Below are 17,830 nucleotides of genomic sequence, written 5' to 3' on the forward strand. Positions count from 1 at the left end.
GCAGGTCGAGGCTGCAGTGGCCGGGAGCGGCCACTGCACTCCAGTCTGGGCGACAGAGTGAGACTCCAACTCAAAAAAAAAAAAATAGTTAATGAAAGTAAGAGAGGTAGGTAGAGTGAAGCCAATGGTGATTAGAGTATAACTAGGCAAATGCAGTTATCATACCCCAGGCTGACCTTCTTGGTTTTATTTTTATCTTCTGAGTTCTAACTTATTATCTACATTAAGAACCTCCTGGCAACCCCTCGGGGTCCCCTCCCACTATGGGAGCTTTTCTGTCCTCTCAATAAATCCTGCCTTCTCCAAAAAAAAAAAAAAGAAGAACCTACTGATAGCAGTACAACTTGAGCAAATCTTAAACTCAACCTGCCCAGAGCAATCTGTTCCATGTCTGATGTCTGAGGCAACATTCACGTCCCCAAGTGAATGTTGATCTTCAGATTTAAGAAGGAGGAACTCAAGGGAAGCCTTACAAAAAGTCATCATTCCAAAGGAAGACAAGGCTGAGGAGGATGGAAAACAGTTTTTCTCCAAGGTAGAATAAAAAAAAAAAAACACTGAAATGCCTCCCCAGAGAGCCAGATAGCATAGAGAGATCTTAAACCTCAGCATCACGATCTGAGTTTGGGCCTGGGCTCTGACACTATCCAAGAGAGACCATAACAAATTAGTAGTTCTGACACAGGTTGCGCACGCCTGTAGTTCCAGCTACTTGGAAGGCTCAGGCAGAAGGATCACCTGAGCCCAGCAGGTCAAGGCTGCAGTGGCCGTGTGTATGCCATTGCACTCCTGTCTGGGTGACAGAGTAAGACTCCAACTCAAGAAAAAAAAAGGGGAGCAAATAAAATAATGTTTGGGTTGGCATGAACACACAGGGGCACACAATTGCCAGTTCATCCTGCTACCAGAAAGAAAATAAAACAAGGACTGCTGTTGCTACTTGCTAAATTACAAGCCTAGCACAGTGTCTGGTCCTCCAGAGGCAGTCAATAAATGACCTGGATATTATGGAGAAGAAGAACAAGCAACTATGGCAAGGGACAACTAGTCTCAATCCTTGAAAAATATAATTTCTTAGTTATTGAAATAAAGAACAATAAACTTTATTTTAAAAATCATTTCTTCCGCCGGGCTCGGTGGCTCAGCCTGTAATCCCACGCCTTTGGGAGGCTGAGGTGAGTGGATTGCCTGAGCCCGCGGGTTCGAGACCCGCCTGGGCAGCGAGACCTCATCTCTACAGTAAATCAAAAAATCAGCCGGGCATGGTAGCGCATGCCTGTAATTCCAGCTACTCGGAAGGCTGAGGCGGAAGGATCGGCCGGAGCCCAGCAGGTCGAGGCTGCGGTGGCCGGGAGCGGCCACTGTACTCCAGTCTGGGCAACAGAGTGAGACTCTAACTCAAAAAAAAAAATTTTTTTAATCATTTCTTCCTTTTCCCGTTCTTCTTATTTTCCCATTTTCTTGCTTCCTCTTTCTTTCTCTCCTACCCTGTCTTCAACCTGGTAGTCTTCTACTGGTAAACAAAAGAATGGCTTGGACCAGCAAAAAAAAAAAAGAAAGAAAGTGGTCATTTCTCAGGCCAATATAGCCAAAGAACACTTTTTTACAGCTACCTTTAAAAAAATTAAATCAACAGTTGTCTCTGGGCTTGAAACATGAGAAAGAGGGTACTGCTTTGTTAAACTCTGGTGTCTCCATGTGGCTCTTTAAGTTATGGCTGCCATGTTTTCTTAGCTTTGGCCCCCTCCCCTACCTTGGGGAGGTGAATCTCCTCTCTTTCTCTCTAAATTACTTTCTAAATAAACTATATTTTCCAACCTAAAAAAAAAAAAAGTAACATGAGAAAGGAATACTGCAAATCAACTACCAGCAGAGCTAACTTTTCCCCTTTAAAAATGACATGCACCCGATGTGTTAGATACGGTGAGAACCTGTGAGCCGCAGCTTCAAAGCAGCAACACACATCCTCTGCCTTGTTGGTCCAGGTAGCCACAATGATGTAGCAGAGAACTTAGTTATTTGTAAACCAGTGGGTCTGACACAGGAAATTTCAGCTAAAAACTGAGGCAATGGTACAAAAAGAAAAAAGACCAAAATCTTATTCTGCACCTTTGTGCACTGCCTTGGTAGAGAGATTGAGAAGATGCCAAAATTCAAGTGTTTTCCATATTCTAAAACAAGGGAGCAATTCAAAGTTTTAGCAAAATCAAAGGTCTTTTTTTTTAAATTGAGGTCTCACTCTGTCATCCAGGTTGGAGTGCAGTGGCATGATCATGGCTTACAGCATGTAGTCACCTGAGCTCAGGCAATCCTTCTGCCTCGGCCTCTCAAGTAGCTGGGACTACAGCTAGGCACCACCATGCCTGACTAATTTTTTTGTAGAGAGGGGGTCTCACTATGTTGTCCAGGTTGGTCTCAAACTCTTGGGTTCAAGCAATCCTCTCTCCTCAGCCTCCCAAAGTGCTGGGATTACAGGTGTGAGCCACTGCACTCAGCCAAAAGGTCATTTAAAAAAAAAAAAAAAGCTTCAAATCCACAAATAACAAGTGCTTTGTTAGAGTTTTGTTTTTGTTTGCTTTTTAGGAAGTTATTTCCCCCTCAAAAAAAAAACTGCTATAAAATAGAATACCTTTTTGTTTGCTTTGGGAATTCTGGGGGGAAGGAACATGTGCGTGTTAGTCATTTTGTCTTACTGTCTTTTTAGATACTTTTACCATACTAAGTCTTCTGATTTACTTTGTTCCTTTAGGAAACTGTCTTAAAATTAAACTCTGCAACTGCAAAATGTTATGTAATTGTTAGTAGGAGATGATCTACTTGTCATTCATTGTGAGTGAGAACTGCATGATGGAACGAAAGAAATGATCTTACTCACCTCTTCCTACCTGCAGTGTTTGACTCATCATAGCTTAGTATTTATTTAGCACTTTTCAAAATCTTTCTGAAGTACAGTACTTTAGTCATTTACATTTTTAGCTTACCTTTATAAACATAAAAACTGAGAATTAAGGCTAAAATATATACATACAAAAATGCTCTATGACTTTAATTTATAAATGAGAAGAGGTAAAATGTTCAATGTTAAAGCATCATTTTGATGTTAGAGAGGCAACCCAGACTCTGGTTTTTGTTTAAGAGGTAGTCTTAAAATTGTCATTTTATTTTACTTTTTAACTTCTTGCTAATGGAAATTCCAAACACATGAAAAAGTAGACAGAATAGTATAATAAACCCACATGCAACATCTAACCATCACCCGACTTCAATAATCAACTCGTGGTTAATTGAGTTTACCAATATCCCATTCCTTCTGCCCACCTCTAGATTATTCTGAAGTAAATCCCAGATGTCATGCCATTTCATCAGTAAACATCTCTAAGTGTATTCCTAATAAATGCTCTTCTTGCTTGAAACAACCAAACTATCTCAATCACACCTAAATAACATGAACAATTCCTAACACATTACATAATACAATACCTGTTTCTATTTCTTCTCTTGTCTCCCGGGAGTTATTGCTTCTTTTACAATTTGTGTTTAAATTGGAATAAAACATGGCCCACATATTGCAACTGGTTAATATGTCTCTCTTTTGTTATTTTAGTTCTCCATCCTTCTCTTTTCTTTTCTCTTCCTTTGTGCTAGAAGAAACCCAGTCTCTTTCCCTGTAAACATTTCCTGCAGTCTGGATTTCACTGATTACATCCCACGGTGTCATTTAATACATTCCCCTGTCCCTTGTATTTCCTCTAGACTGGCAGTTGGATCTGGAAGCCTGACTGAACTCAGGCTTGATTTTGTGGCACGGATTTTTTTTTTTGGCAATAGTGTGGGGTGCTTCCACAAGGAGCCAAATTGTGTCTGCTTTTTGCTCTGTGGACCGACCATTTAAGTCTGAGGTACCCTGAGTCCAGGCAAACTTCACTTATTACAAATTACATTATTTTAAAATCTTGTACCATATTTCTTTCTCCTCCTCCTCCTCCTCCTCCTCCTTTTCCTCCTCCTTCGGAGACAGAGCTTCGATCTGTTACTCAGGCTGGAGTGCAGTGGCACAATCACAACTCACCATATCCTTGACCTCTCAGGCTCAAGAGATTCTCTTGCCTCAGCCTCCCAGGCAATTTGGATTACAGGCACACATCACCACATCCAGTTAATTTTTTGTAATTTTTGTAGAGGTAGGGGTCTTGCTATGTTGCCCAGGCTTGTCTCAAACTTCTGGCCTCAAGCGATCCTCCTGCTTCAGCCTCCCAAAGGAAGCCATCACACCTGGCTCTAATGTCATGTTTCTTAATAGTATAACAATACAGCTACATCATTTTTTACTTAAACTCACATGAGATGTCATACTTTAATTGTTTTCTGTTGTTTCTCTTCCAGTTATAGCGTTATTTGTTTAGTTTAATGCTTTTTCATTTGTTTTCTTTATTTCAAACTTTTTATTTTTTTGCCACTCTGCTCTACCAGGTAAAAACTAGTTCAACATAGTGACAATCATAGACATGGTCACAGTGATAGCATCTAAAGGCCGCATTAAAAAATCCAAGTCTGTATCATTACTATAATAGATTCAGTTGATTACATTGCAGATCCAGTTGTTAGCTCCAGAAAGGCTTAGTCACAATGGAATAAAGATTGACATTATACAGCTTTTTCAAAATAATAAATCACTTCAACTGTGTCTAATTCTGCATGGTGTTTAGGTAAATTCAGCATCCGATCAAAAGCAATAACAGCTTTCGCAAGATGAACCATGGTGAGGGGTTTCTGATGCCACTGATAACATTACACCTTGGGCTCTGAGAGAAACTTCCACAGAGCCATAGTTATCAAAGAATTTGTCGTGTTCTATCTTAGTTCAATGAAGAGCCCTCACCGTAGGTTTGGAGCAGGTTCATCTGTTCTTCTTACCCTAGCCTTAAGCAAAAACCTGCATGCAGCATATCACATCATCAAACTTTAAAGAACTACTGTTACCACCAAACCAAACATTACTTTTCAAAGTCGTTTGTGCTCTGTTCTTCCTTCAAACCTCATGATCAAACATTTTGGTGCCAGTTCAGAAGATGGTAAACCATCTGGCAAAACAGTTCCTGGCATACTGTTAGCACTCAAATATTACTGCATGAGTAATTTATTAGCAAAAAGGATGTTCATTAAGTAAATCAACATAGTTTGGGTTGGTTAGACGAATTTTACTCTATGAGCCAAAGTCCTTAAATGCTGGTTTTCCACAGAATTATGTCATGGGTCAGCCATGCTTTTCTCTCTAAATCTTTTCATTGATCCTCTTATCCACATGCCTGTCTTGCACCTGGTACCTAGAGCTATACCTCAGGTCCACACATCTTGCCAAACTCTAAAATCTTATTTCCTATTCCTCCTAAACATCTCCACTTGGGTTTCCCACAAGCACCTCAAGCTCCACTTGTCCAAAGCTGAATTCATCATCTTCAACCCCTGTGTTTCCACCCTGGTGAATGACTTTACACCGTCTAAGTGTCATCTGAGATCATCCCTAACATCCAAGATATTGCCAATTCCCGTTATTTTGCTACCTAGACATCTCCCACAGCTGTCCCCTCCTGTCCATCCCCACACATTCCAACTCAACTAATGCCCTCATAAACCTTCCATCAGACACCTTTAGGGTCTCTGAATACTCTTGTCTTCTCTTATGATCTAACATCCCTCTCCTGCCCTCCAACCTACCTGCCCTCCAGACCTCATTTCTCTCTGCTTAAAACCCTTCACTGGCATCCTATCATTCTCACCAGCCTAGAAGTGGTGTGACCATGTATTTCCCCAGCAGGTATTTCTCGTGTCATTGTCTCAATCAAGTCTTACGTTTAATAAAAATTGTTTTGCCTGAGCTGTCAATGCAGCATAATTAATGAAAGATAACAAAACGAGACAGATAAGAAGCAGTCAGTAGCCCCTAACACCAGTCCCCCATGTCACAAACCACATTTTTAAGCAAATGTTTTGTTTTGTTTTGTTTTGAGTCAGTGTTCCCTCTGTCACCCAGGCTGGAGTGCAGTGGCACCATATGGTTCACTGCAGTTTCAACCTCCTGGGCTCAGGCAATCTTTCTGTCTCAGCTTCCCAAATAGTTGGGAGTATAGGCTCATGCCACAAAGCCTGGTTAATTTTTTTATTTTTTGTAAAGACGAAGTCTCACTACGCTGCTCAGGCTGATCTTGAACTCCTGGGTTCAAGCAATCCTCTCACCTCAGCCTCCTAAAATGCTGGGATTACAGCCATGAACCACTCACTGCACCTGGCCTGCAATTTTTTTTTAAAGGAGAGCTTTGAGGTTACAGAATCTGAGCAAATGGCAGAACTTCTATAAAAGGCCACAAAGAGAAAGCAGACGTGGAGGTAAGCCAGTATTATGCTAGTAATGCAATTCTTGAGGCTTCCAGTAACAAAGTCAATGTTAAGATAAAAAGAACCTGAGCATGTGAGAGGTCCCTGGGCAGGGTGAGGGGAATGGCTGGGCTCTTGCTACTGTGACAACAGGGACATGGAGATAACACTCCCACTAGCACACCTTCATATGGCGCTCTACAGTTTGCAAAGCACTTCTTTACATATTCTATCACCTGACCTTCAGGACAGCCCTGCAAGATGGATTGAGCCAACATTTCTCAGACTTTGACAACGCCACCAGGATCTCAGGTTCACGGCCCTTTCAAGTCCAAGAAACACCAGGAAGCTCTCACCATACCCTGCTTCTCTCTGCCATGTCCTTCAGCATCCAAGATGGGAACCACAGCTCCAAGTATTCCACCAGTCAACCTGTACTTTTATAGCTGGGGACAATCTAAGGTGGCTGCCAGGAACAAGGCCGAGCCAGGGACATGCTTGCTGTGCCAGGCCCAGGCTGCTGCCACAGCTATGGCAGGCACATGGGGTGAGGGGTCCGTGTCCCCCTAGTGTGACACTTGCAGAGAGGCAGCCATCACGTCCTCTGCATCTGCCAAGGTAGCTGTGCTCCAAGGCAGCAGCAAGGTGCACGCTCTAGTTGGGCCCCAGTCTGGGAGTCAAACTGGAAAGACAACACTCCCACGGAGACCAAGAGAACAGAGCTGGGCTTCACAAATACACCCCACATAGAGATTTCAACATTAAAATATCAGCATGAAACATCTATTTCTCATGGATAAAATCGTTCTCCTAGCATCTTTTGAAATACACAAGCACACCTAAGCAGGGTAGAGTACAAAGATACCAGTCACTACCACTTTAGTATGAGTTAGCCCATCAGTCACTACCACTTTAGTATGAGTTAGCCCCTGGATTCTCTGTCTTCATCAGCAACTGTTCCTGGAGAGAGATCACTAGGCTTCTTACTGGAGTAAGAGACAGTGGAAGGTAGAAAGGATTAGCTTAAAGTAGAGGTGGAATTACCAAAGATGAACTCAGTTCATCTTACCATTTCACCCAGGGTCAACTCTGAAAGAAATATTATTGCAATGACCAAGTAAGAATTCACCCTCACTGTGATTTATTATTTTATCACTGAAACTAAGAAGGAAACACCATGAGAACATCAAGGTGTAGTCCTGATGATTCTAAATACAGGCCAGACACAGTGGCTCACACCTGTAATCCTAGCACGTTGGGAGGCCAAGGCAAGAGTATTGCTTGAGCCCAGGAGTTTGAGACCAGCCTGGGCAACATAGCAAGACCTTGTCTCTGCAAAAACATATATTTTAAAAATTAGCCAGGTGTGGTGATATAAATCGGTAGCCCAGCTATTTGAGAGGCTGAGGCAGAAGTATCTCCTGAGCCCAGAAGGCCAAACCTGCAGTGAGCTGTGATCATGCCACTGCACTCCAGACTTGGTGACAAAGTGAGACCCCGACTCAAAAAAAAAAAAATACAATTAAGGAAGATACAATCTTAACAGCACTTAGTCCCAGAGAGCTGGCACAGCTCTATAAAGAGAAGTCATGTAATGATTGTGGCACAATCAGAGCTGGTGTAACACACATGGCCTTACTTCATTGATAACTTTATGCAGAAAAGACATTCAGCACTTTCAAATCTCACCTACTCCTCATCCTGGCCTCTTTTCTCACTGTTGTGTTTCTTTCTACTACGTTCCGTATTCATTATGAAAATGTTCTAACAACATTGTTCTAAAATCCCACTTTCATTGTATTCGACTAGGCTAGGTGCATACTCACTTTGCACACACATCCTATATGTCCAAGATGCCAAGCAAAACAAAAAAGACCTGGTAGTAGGGAGAAGACTCAAACTGTAAACTCAACAGTATTTTTCTAGGTCCAAATACCCCAGGTTTCTGCTAATTTCAATATGGAAAAAGATGGCAAGGTTTAATTGAGACAATGTATTGAAAAATGTTAACATTAAAACAATTCAGGCCAGGTATGGTGGCTGATACCTGTAATTCCAACACATTGGGAGCCCAAGGCAGGGGATCTCTTCAGGCAAGGAGTTTGAGACCAGCCTGGGCAACATAGTGATACCCTGTCTCTACAAAAATGAAAATTTTAAATTTTAAAAAATCAATTTGCCCACATAAATGGGAATGGTTGGCTAAGAGGAGTAGAGAAAACTATTTAGAGTCTATACTACTTGGTGATTTATCACAGAAACAAAGAATTGAGTACCATATAGTCTCACTCATAAAAAGTCCCTGAACATTTACCATAATACTATAAAAAAGAGATTGACAATAGCCGGAAACTGCCAGGGTGCAGGGGAGCATATAACGTTAATAAGGGTAGCTGATCTCAAACGAGTCAAAGTGGGGACCAAAGGTAGAACCAAACCTTATCTGTATAAAGACCACTTGTGTCCCTAATCCTGAATTGTGCCACATCTTAAATATATTATAAATTTAAAAAAAGAAAGTATAATCAATTTGCAAAATGCCAACATCAAACATACAAACCATTAAGCCACATGTTTAAAAATCTTCACGGGTAAGCCGGGCTCGGTGGCTCAGCCTGTAATCCCATGCCTTTGGGAGGCTGAGGTGAGTGGATTGCCTGAGCCCGCGGGTTCGAGACCCGCCTGGGCAGCGAGACCTCGTCTCTACAATAAATCAAAAAAGGTAGCGCGCGCCTGTAATTCCGGCTACTCGGAAGGCTGAGGCGGAAGGATCGCCGGAGCCCAGCAGGTCGAGGCTGCGGGGGCTGAAAGCGGCCACTGCACTCCCGTCTGGGCGACCGAGTGAGACTCCAACTCAAAAAAAAAAAAAAAATCTTCATGGGATTTTAGCAATGGTGAAAGAGTCTGTAACAGATCAATCCTTCACAAAACAATTAAAATATTTAGAAAATATATTTAAAAACAACTAGCTGAAGATGAGAGAAAACAATCAAAAACAGGCACAGACTAGAGGAACTGTGACACTTGTGAGAAAGAAGCCGCAACGGGTGAGGTCCACATTTAAAGGGCTTTTCTCCAGTATATTCCCCAGGCTGTGAGTGGTTGGGTGAATAGAACTCAAGAAGGAAGCCACAGTTTTATTGGCCTGAGGAGTGAAGTGACAAAATTCAAGACTACCATATGACTGGCTACTGAGGACAGAAATCCTGGAAGGAATGGGGCCACAGCAGAAGAGACTTCAAATATATAAACTCCTCAAATCCTTGCTTCCTCCTATGGAGTCTTCCCTGTGCATGCCACAAGGGAGTCTCCATGGGGTCCAGAAAAGAGCAAAAGCTAGACCCTGAAAGACATGAGCCATTTCTGCAGTTTCCCACTGCAGAAGAAAGAGCTGGAAGCCGCAGTGCCACAAATTTCAAGGACTTAAAACACCTTGGGATTGAAGTCTCGTATTGGCCATGCCTCATAAAATAGGACTGGAATGGAATGGAATTTTCCCTAAAACTAAGAGGAAAAAGTGAAATAGTCCCATCCTTAAAAGCCTTCACAATTTTAATGTTATCAGCCAGCAATTCAATTACTTGCTAGAAAATAAAGAAGAATAAAGGAGAAAAACCATATGATCATCTCAGTAGATAAAGAAAAAACATCTGCTAAAATGTAACACTCTTAATTTTTTTTAAAAAACCCAGAAAAGTAGGACCAAAAAGGAACTTCTTCCATTGTGATAAAGTGAATCTAAAAAATACATACAGCTAACACAACATACCTAATGGGGAAAGACTAAATTCCTTCTTCTTAAGATTGGGTAAGAGATAAGGGTGTCTGTCCTGGAGGTGTCAAGGTACAATAGGGAGGCAAAGGACATAAAAGTCATAAGTATTAGGAAAGAAAAACTATTCATAGACAAAAGAAAATCTTATGGTATCTACACACACACACACACACACACACACACACACACACACACACACACAAACCCTACTAGAAATAACACGTGAATTTAGTAAGGTCACAGAATACAAAGTCAATATACAAAAACCCATTTCATGTATGGTGGCAATAAACAACTTCAAAATGAATATTTCAAATACCATTTATAACAACATGAAGAAGCCTAAAACATTTAGAAATACATTTTTTAAAGTGTAAGATCTCTATTGAAACTTATGTGTAATATAAATTAACATAATTATATATTAATATTAATGTCATACATAATACAGATTAATACAGAATTTATATATAATATTGAGAGTTATATTACACTGATAATATGATGAACAATATTAAAGACCATTAATAAGTGGTGAGATATAGCATATTTATGGATTTGAAGATGTTCACAATTGTTAAGGTCTCAATTTTCCTCTAACTGATCTATAGATTCAACATAATTTCAATTCAAATGCAAAATAGTGAGAAAAGCTCAAATAACTTTAAACAAACAAACAAGAATGCAGTTGGAGGGCTCACACTACCTAACTGCAAGACTCACTGTAAAGCAACAGCCATGCAGACAGTATGGTACTGGCATAAGGATGGACAAACAGATCAACAGAACAGAGCAGATCATCCAGAAATAGGCCCACATTATGTGGGCAATTGATTTTCAACTTAAGAAGGTATATAGATCTAGACATAAAAGCTAAAACCATATCTAAAGAATATCTTTGTGGCCCTATGATAGACAGAGTTCTTAGAGAGGACACCAAATGTACAAACGATGAAAGAAGAGATTGATAAACTGGACTTCATAGAAATTTTAGACTTCACAAAGCCACCATTAAGAAAATGAAAAGACAAGCCACAGACTGGGAGAAAGCGCTCAAGATACATTTTCTCACAAAGGACTCATATCCAGAAAACATAAAGAACTCCTATAAATTAACAATAAAAAGACAAATTCAATTTTTAAAAACAGAGCAAAGGACTGGAACAGAAATTATAAAACAAAAGCAAAAGCAAATGGCCAATAAGCATATGAAAAAGTACTTAACGTCACAGAAATGAAAATTAAAACCGCAGGATACAATTTCATACCCACTAAAATACTTAAAATTAAAAAGAATGGTCATGCCAAGCATTGGTGAGAAAATATGGAGTAATTGGAATGCTCATACATTGCTGGTAGGAGTATAATAATAAAAACCACTTTGGAAAACCATTTGGGAGTGTCTTACAAACGTGCACCAACTCTACTATCCAGCAATTCCACTTGTATGTAATTACTCATGAAAAATTAAAGTGTAATGTCCACAAAGTGTATGTATAAGAACGTTTATAGAAACATTATTCATAATAGATGATAGGAAAAACCCCAAAAGTCCATCAAGAGGAGAATGGGTAAACAAATGGGAGCTACATTTGTAAAACAAAATACTACTCAGAAATCAAAATGAATAAAATATTGATACACACACCAACACTAATAGTTCTTACAGAAAGTATGCTGAGTGAAAGAAACCAGACACAAAAGAGAACACACTATATAATTCAAGTTATATGAACTTCTAGAGTAGGCAAAACTAATCTGTGGTGAAAGGAAGCACTATGCTTACTGTCTTTGGCACTAGGAAACTTTCAGAGTAATGGAAATGTTCTGTGTCTTGGGCTGGGATGCCAGTTACACAGTTGTATGCATTTGTCAGAATTCAAATTGTTCACTTCTGATCTTTCAACTAACCACATATAAATTTTACCTCAACTTTAAAAAAACAATTATTGAGGTAGTGGTGGGAGGGAGTGTGGCAGCAGAGAATGAGGAACAGAATCCCTCATGGGTCAAGAAAGAGACAGGGATTATAAAGAGAACATGATCCTTAAATTTCTTTCACAGACATCCAGGGGCAAACTAAAAGGCTGGCACAAAACCAAAAATCTAAAGTATGGTCTAACAGGTATGACCCCAAAATTGCAAAAACCAATTCAGCAAAGATGGTGATGAATGAATAAAAACAAAAACTCAGTGAGAATGTTAAACAAAGCATGAGAGTGCCAGGTTTTGCAAATACATTTCATCTGGCAGCCTGATCCAATAGGCCACTGGGCAGCAAGGTACCAGTCAGCCCAATGGAAGACAGTGATATCTGAAAGCATTTTTCACAAAATGCTCTTTTTGAAATTTCCATGATAGAAATTCCTACTAAGTATAAACTAAGATTACGCATAAACCAGAAGCCACGCAAACTTATTCTTACCTTCAGTGAAACTCCCTGTTAGGGTTATTACCACAAATACTTTGCCCTCTGGCTCCAGATCCACCTAGAAAGAGAAAAAAAATAGTATGTTATATTTTAACATATAGTATTTAACAAAAGTATTTTTTGTGAGCCTTAAATAATTCATCATAGAGAGGCCTAAATGAGTAAATCCCAGCCACAAGTCAAATCTAAGTCTTTCATTAAATAGTGAAGAACCAGGGAGACAAGTGAAAGCTCAAGAGATTACAAAGACTGAAAAGCAAATCTAAAAAAATTTTTTTCAGAGTTTCCTTCCTCTTGACTTTTATTGTCATCCAGTTTTGGCTCTTCAGGGATATAGAGAAGCACTGACATACTCACTAAATGTTTCTGAGACATCCATATCTTATGCATACTGCTTATAAGAGCAATATCTTATAAAACCACCGTATATAGAGCAACATTTTATTAAAGCACCATAGCATGAATATTAAATAGAGCAATAATAGCAACATACATGAATGAACAAGTGGCACGGTCATTTGCACATCTTTAGTTTTATGGAGTAAAAAGTATCAAGAGTCTCTGTCTACACATTTTCTCCAAAAGTCTAGTCATTCTTAAGGAAGTACTTGGGGAGAAAGTGTAGGAGCTTCGCACTCACTACTCTTGACTCTTCACAGGAGTATGGACACCCTTAAAGTTACCTGTCAGCTGAGATAGCAAGACACATTCTACAGAGAGGCAGTTTGAAGTCTTCTCATGGGATCCCAACCTCTGAACACTCCAGGCTCCTAAAGACTCCATGTAGCAAGGAGCCCAGGATAGAACGACCCTCCAGATCAACTCTGATTTCCACTAGCTCAGACGGGCAGACTCTTCCCTCTTCCTCCTGGGTACTAACATTACTATCCACAAGCACCTCTGAGTTTTGCATTGTGAGGTTCTCATGGATTCAAATACATGAATTTATAATTGTCTTGAACTAAATCTTGTCAGACTCAGTCCATGGCTCCATTTCTGCTTTTGACCTTGCATCTAAAAGAAAAAAGTCAATAGTACTTGACCTGTAGATAGGAAAGCTTGAGTATAGATATGGTCATTTTCGGTAGGTCATTTTTGGTAGAATGTTACATTTAAATAAACTACAAATCACACAATGCAGTGGAAAAGCCCCCTACTAGACCAGGCCATGGACTCCAGTCTGATTCTGCTACAGCTGGCTTTGGACTGTGGGCAAGGTACTTCACCACCCCAAGCCTCAATGCTGTCATCTGAAAGCCTATGGCACCACTATTTAGCAATTCAAACACAGCCACCATCACATGGTTTTGAATTTTTTTTTTTTTTTAGTTAGAGTCTCATTCTGTCGCCCAGTCTAGAATGCAGTGGCACCATCACAGCTCACGGCAACCTCAACTTCCTGGGCTCAGGCAATCCTTTCACCTCAGTCTCCCAAGCAACTGGGACTATAGGCATACACCAACACACACAGCCATTTTTTTGCTTTTTTTGTAGAGACGAGTTCTCACTATGTTCCCCAGGCTGGTATTAAACTGCTGAGCTCAAGCAATCCTCCTGCCTTAGAATTCCAGAGTGCTTGGATTATAGGCATGAGCTACAACATTCAGCCAAGAATATTAATAGTACTATTTTTTTTTATTATACCTACAGGTGAACAAAGCCCCTCTGCCCAAATGCATTGGCCTTAGGTCATCACCACATCCTGATTATATACTTTCTCAAAATAAAGATACCTGTTGTGTACAGACTCAGAAAGCTTTACCTTTGTAACAGTCTATTCTTACAACCCTCTCTTTCTTTGCATAAAACCTAGAGTTACCACACTGTAAGTCACCTCTGTGTTCAAATCAGTTACTTGCATCATGACTACTGCTAACTTAACAATATCCCCTTAACTATCTTAATATCACTTGTGAACCTTTATAGAACAGTTCTGAAAATAGAGCTCTCGAGAGAGATGACTAAACAGGATGTCAGTCTCTAATTGTCTCCAATCTTTGCCTTGACTTGCTTCAAGTCAAAAATATGTTATTTTTAAGAGCCACTCCCTCATCTTCAATATAAAGATCTGACAGAAAACACATATACACATACACTCGACCTCACAACATAAACCACCACTGGCATGGGAGCAGCTACCCCAGCCTCCCGACAGACAGACTGCTGGGCTGCCTCCGCCACCCTGCAGCCCATGGCCAGCTTGTAAATTCCCTCCAACATTGCCCTGAGGGCCCACAGAGAAGGTCACTCCACCCTGGAGACATCAGGAGCAGCTCTGACAGACAGCCAGAGACTCCAAACTTAGAATCTGAAGCTCTCACAAGTAAAACAGGTTTGCTTTCTCATTTTTGACCCATGCCGCCATCATGGTGGAAAAACCATCTTCAAGTCTTGTCCAGCTAGGGCAGACGTGTTAAGACATCAGAGCTTAGAACAGAGTTTACACACTACAGATTAAGATTCATTAGAGGAACATGAAGGCAATTTAGTGGTTTGCACTCAACAGTAAGTTTTAAGTAGAATATAACAGAACAGAAAATATGAGCATGCCACAGATAGTAAGGAAAAACACTATTTCATGAAACTTTTGTTCACAGTTTTGTATATACATATAAGGGTACACTGAGCTGTAGTATAAAGACATATTTCTACTGTGTTACAGAGAAACAATTTTTAAAATGTGACTTCAGAGGTTATCTGTCCCATCTATACCTTGCTGATGAGCTGTTGTCATTTATTAATATTGCTTTGATACCACCAGTGATAGCCAACTCACTACCTCAACACTTGGCCTATTTCATTCCTGTACTTTAGTCAGAGATCTTTCTCTACCAGCAAAAATGCAGTAAGACCAATAATTTCCACTCATTGGCCCTAGTTTTGTCCTCTACAGCTCTAGTATACACTGTTTCTCTAGCTAAAACCTTCCATTCTGTCTTCTGGGAACAGCACAGCACTTGAGCTTCATTTGAGAATGACCCCTCCCTCACACATAGTCCAAATGTTTCATCTGGGATTTTACCCCAGCTCCAGAGTGGACACATGGCCCAACCAATCAGAGCACTGCATTCCCCCCAGTCAGGACAACTGCCTGGAATTGAAAATTTCCTGTAGCTGGCCATCAGAGTCATTGCAACTCACTACCCTCTCAGCAACTACTGATTCCAGTTTGGGCACAAGATCCACACAGGTCCAATTAAGAATCCTGTATTTACAAGAAAGAGTCAAGATCTTGGATCTGCTGAACTTTAATCTGGAATGACATAAACTTGGGAGTGTCAGGCACTCTTGTTCGTCGCTTATTGAGCTAGAGAATAGAGCTAACAAAGAGGTGAGATCTGAGGGTCAAAAAGGCATGAGGTCTTGATGATATCATTGAAGTCCTTAGATCAAGTCTTGCTTGATTCCTTGGGACTTTTTTAGTTATCTGAGCCCATAAATTCCCAATTTGAGTAGGGGTTTCTATTACACTCAAGAGACTTATCCAAATTGTCAGCCAAAGAAAATAAATCAAATATTTAACAACAATGAACACATCCCCTCTGCGCCTTCTGGCATCCATGCCATCCCCTGCAATCTGACCTCCTGCCTCTTACCAGCCCTGAAACAGTTCCGGCAGACCTTATCACATCCTACTGCCAAACACAAAGGTGTGTCTGTCTTCATCTCAGTTGAGCACTCGGCAGCACCTGGTCTCCTCAACTGGTGTCCTTCATGAATCTCTGATGAAGCCAGGATAGCACTCTTTCCTTATCCTCCTCTCACTCCTGACCCCACTAATTACCTAGCAGCCCACACTAGAAGCCCAGCTATTCACCAAGTGCCTATAACCGCTCCCAGATCCTATCCAGTTCATTTTCTGAGTCTGTCCTAAATCCACCGCCCACAAACTTCCACTGCCATGCCCCATCTGGCCTCTTGCAATGATCTTCTAGCTGGTTTCTGTCCTCTGACTACCGTCTTCCAGTTGCTGCCAGTGACATATTTCAAAACTTAAAATCTGACCATGTGACTTCCTAACTTAGAAAGCTTCAATATTTTGTCTCCCTTCCGGGATAAGGTCCAAACTCCTTAACACACGCATAGCCCTATGCACTATGCCATTCCTACCATTCAGCCTCAGGTCTCCCCACCACTCCAACTGCATGCAATGTGTGTCACAGTATCTTAATTTGGGCACCGTCTCCAGGGAGGCATGTAATTTCATTTATCCCAAGGGAATGGCCAAAAGTGTAATGCATCAGGCAGCTTACTGGGGAATACAGTGAAAATTACGAAAAGGACACGTGACCTGCTTGTAGCTTATTGCCTAGTGATTTGAGGTCATGCGGTCTTTCTGACTGGAAAACTCTTTCTTCCCTTTTTTACTTATCAGACTCCTATTTGTCCATCAAGACTCGACTCAGAACCCACCTTTGTAGGAAATCCTTCCCAAACCTCTTTTAGATAGTTGGGCAACTTCATACCAATTTCAGAGACTACTGCTGAAACCCACATCATGTTGTAGTTATTATGTCCTGTCCCTGAAGACCCTGCCTTGCACATAAGGGAACAGAAAAATGGTATGTAGAAAAACAAGTAAATAAAGAAATAAACATGGATATCCCAAGCTCCTTCGGTAGTTTCGTGTAGGACAGGATTTTCTCCTCCTTCATCATTCTGATCAGTTTCCTCCCGACATGCCCCAATTTCTTTACACGCCCACAAAAGAGTGAACACAGACTGAGGATGTGACCTGACCACCTTCAGGGGGGAGAGCAATATTATCACCAACCTCGATCTTGACAGTGCCCCTTACTGATGCAGCTAGACTGCAGGAGCCTTTCAAGAAGCCCCAGTGACCAGGTTGAGTTCACCATCAACTAAAACCTCTGTGCTTTTTCTATGTGCTGTAAGGTTTGCTTCCCACATCCTGTGCTTGTGCAGTGGTTAAGCCCAAAATCCCCACAAAAACCCAAGCGCTGCTGCATATTTTTTCTGTAGAATTTCAGCTTGCTGTTCCAGACCCCAAGGTTCAATAAATCCCAAATCCAGTCAGTTCATTCACTCTCCTTCTCAGCTTTATGGTTCCCCAAGTCAGGGACTCAGGTTAGCTATGTCGTCATTTATGGGACTGACTGACTGTCCAACAGAACAGAGCTGAGACCAGAACCTGGAGCAGCCCACACAGAAATGGATGCATTTAGCATTTTTACTGTAATAGTCATTCTGGAGGCAATAAATACACAAAATCCTCTCCCCTACAGAACACT

The 17,830-nt window shown here is 40.9% G+C and overlaps 1 protein-coding gene across 1 annotated transcript in view; it reads right to left on the reverse strand.

Annotated features, from left to right (window-relative positions):
• The window catches only part of PRKCH (protein kinase C eta), a 236,760-nt gene that overhangs the window by 157,355 nt on the left and 61,575 nt on the right, over positions 1–17,830 (reverse strand). Inside the window, exon 2 of the mRNA XM_008070387.2 lies at positions 12,573–12,636. Within this exon, the coding sequence (XP_008068578.1) occupies positions 12,573–12,636 (64 nt within the window). The remainder of the gene's footprint in view (positions 1–12,572; positions 12,637–17,830) is intronic.

The sequence above is a fragment of the Carlito syrichta genome, unplaced genomic scaffold (genome assembly GCF_000164805.1).
Source record: "Carlito syrichta isolate Samal-C Ts95f unplaced genomic scaffold, Tarsius_syrichta-2.0.1 Scaffold313381, whole genome shotgun sequence".
Taxonomy (NCBI): domain Eukaryota; kingdom Metazoa; phylum Chordata; class Mammalia; order Primates; family Tarsiidae; genus Carlito; species Carlito syrichta.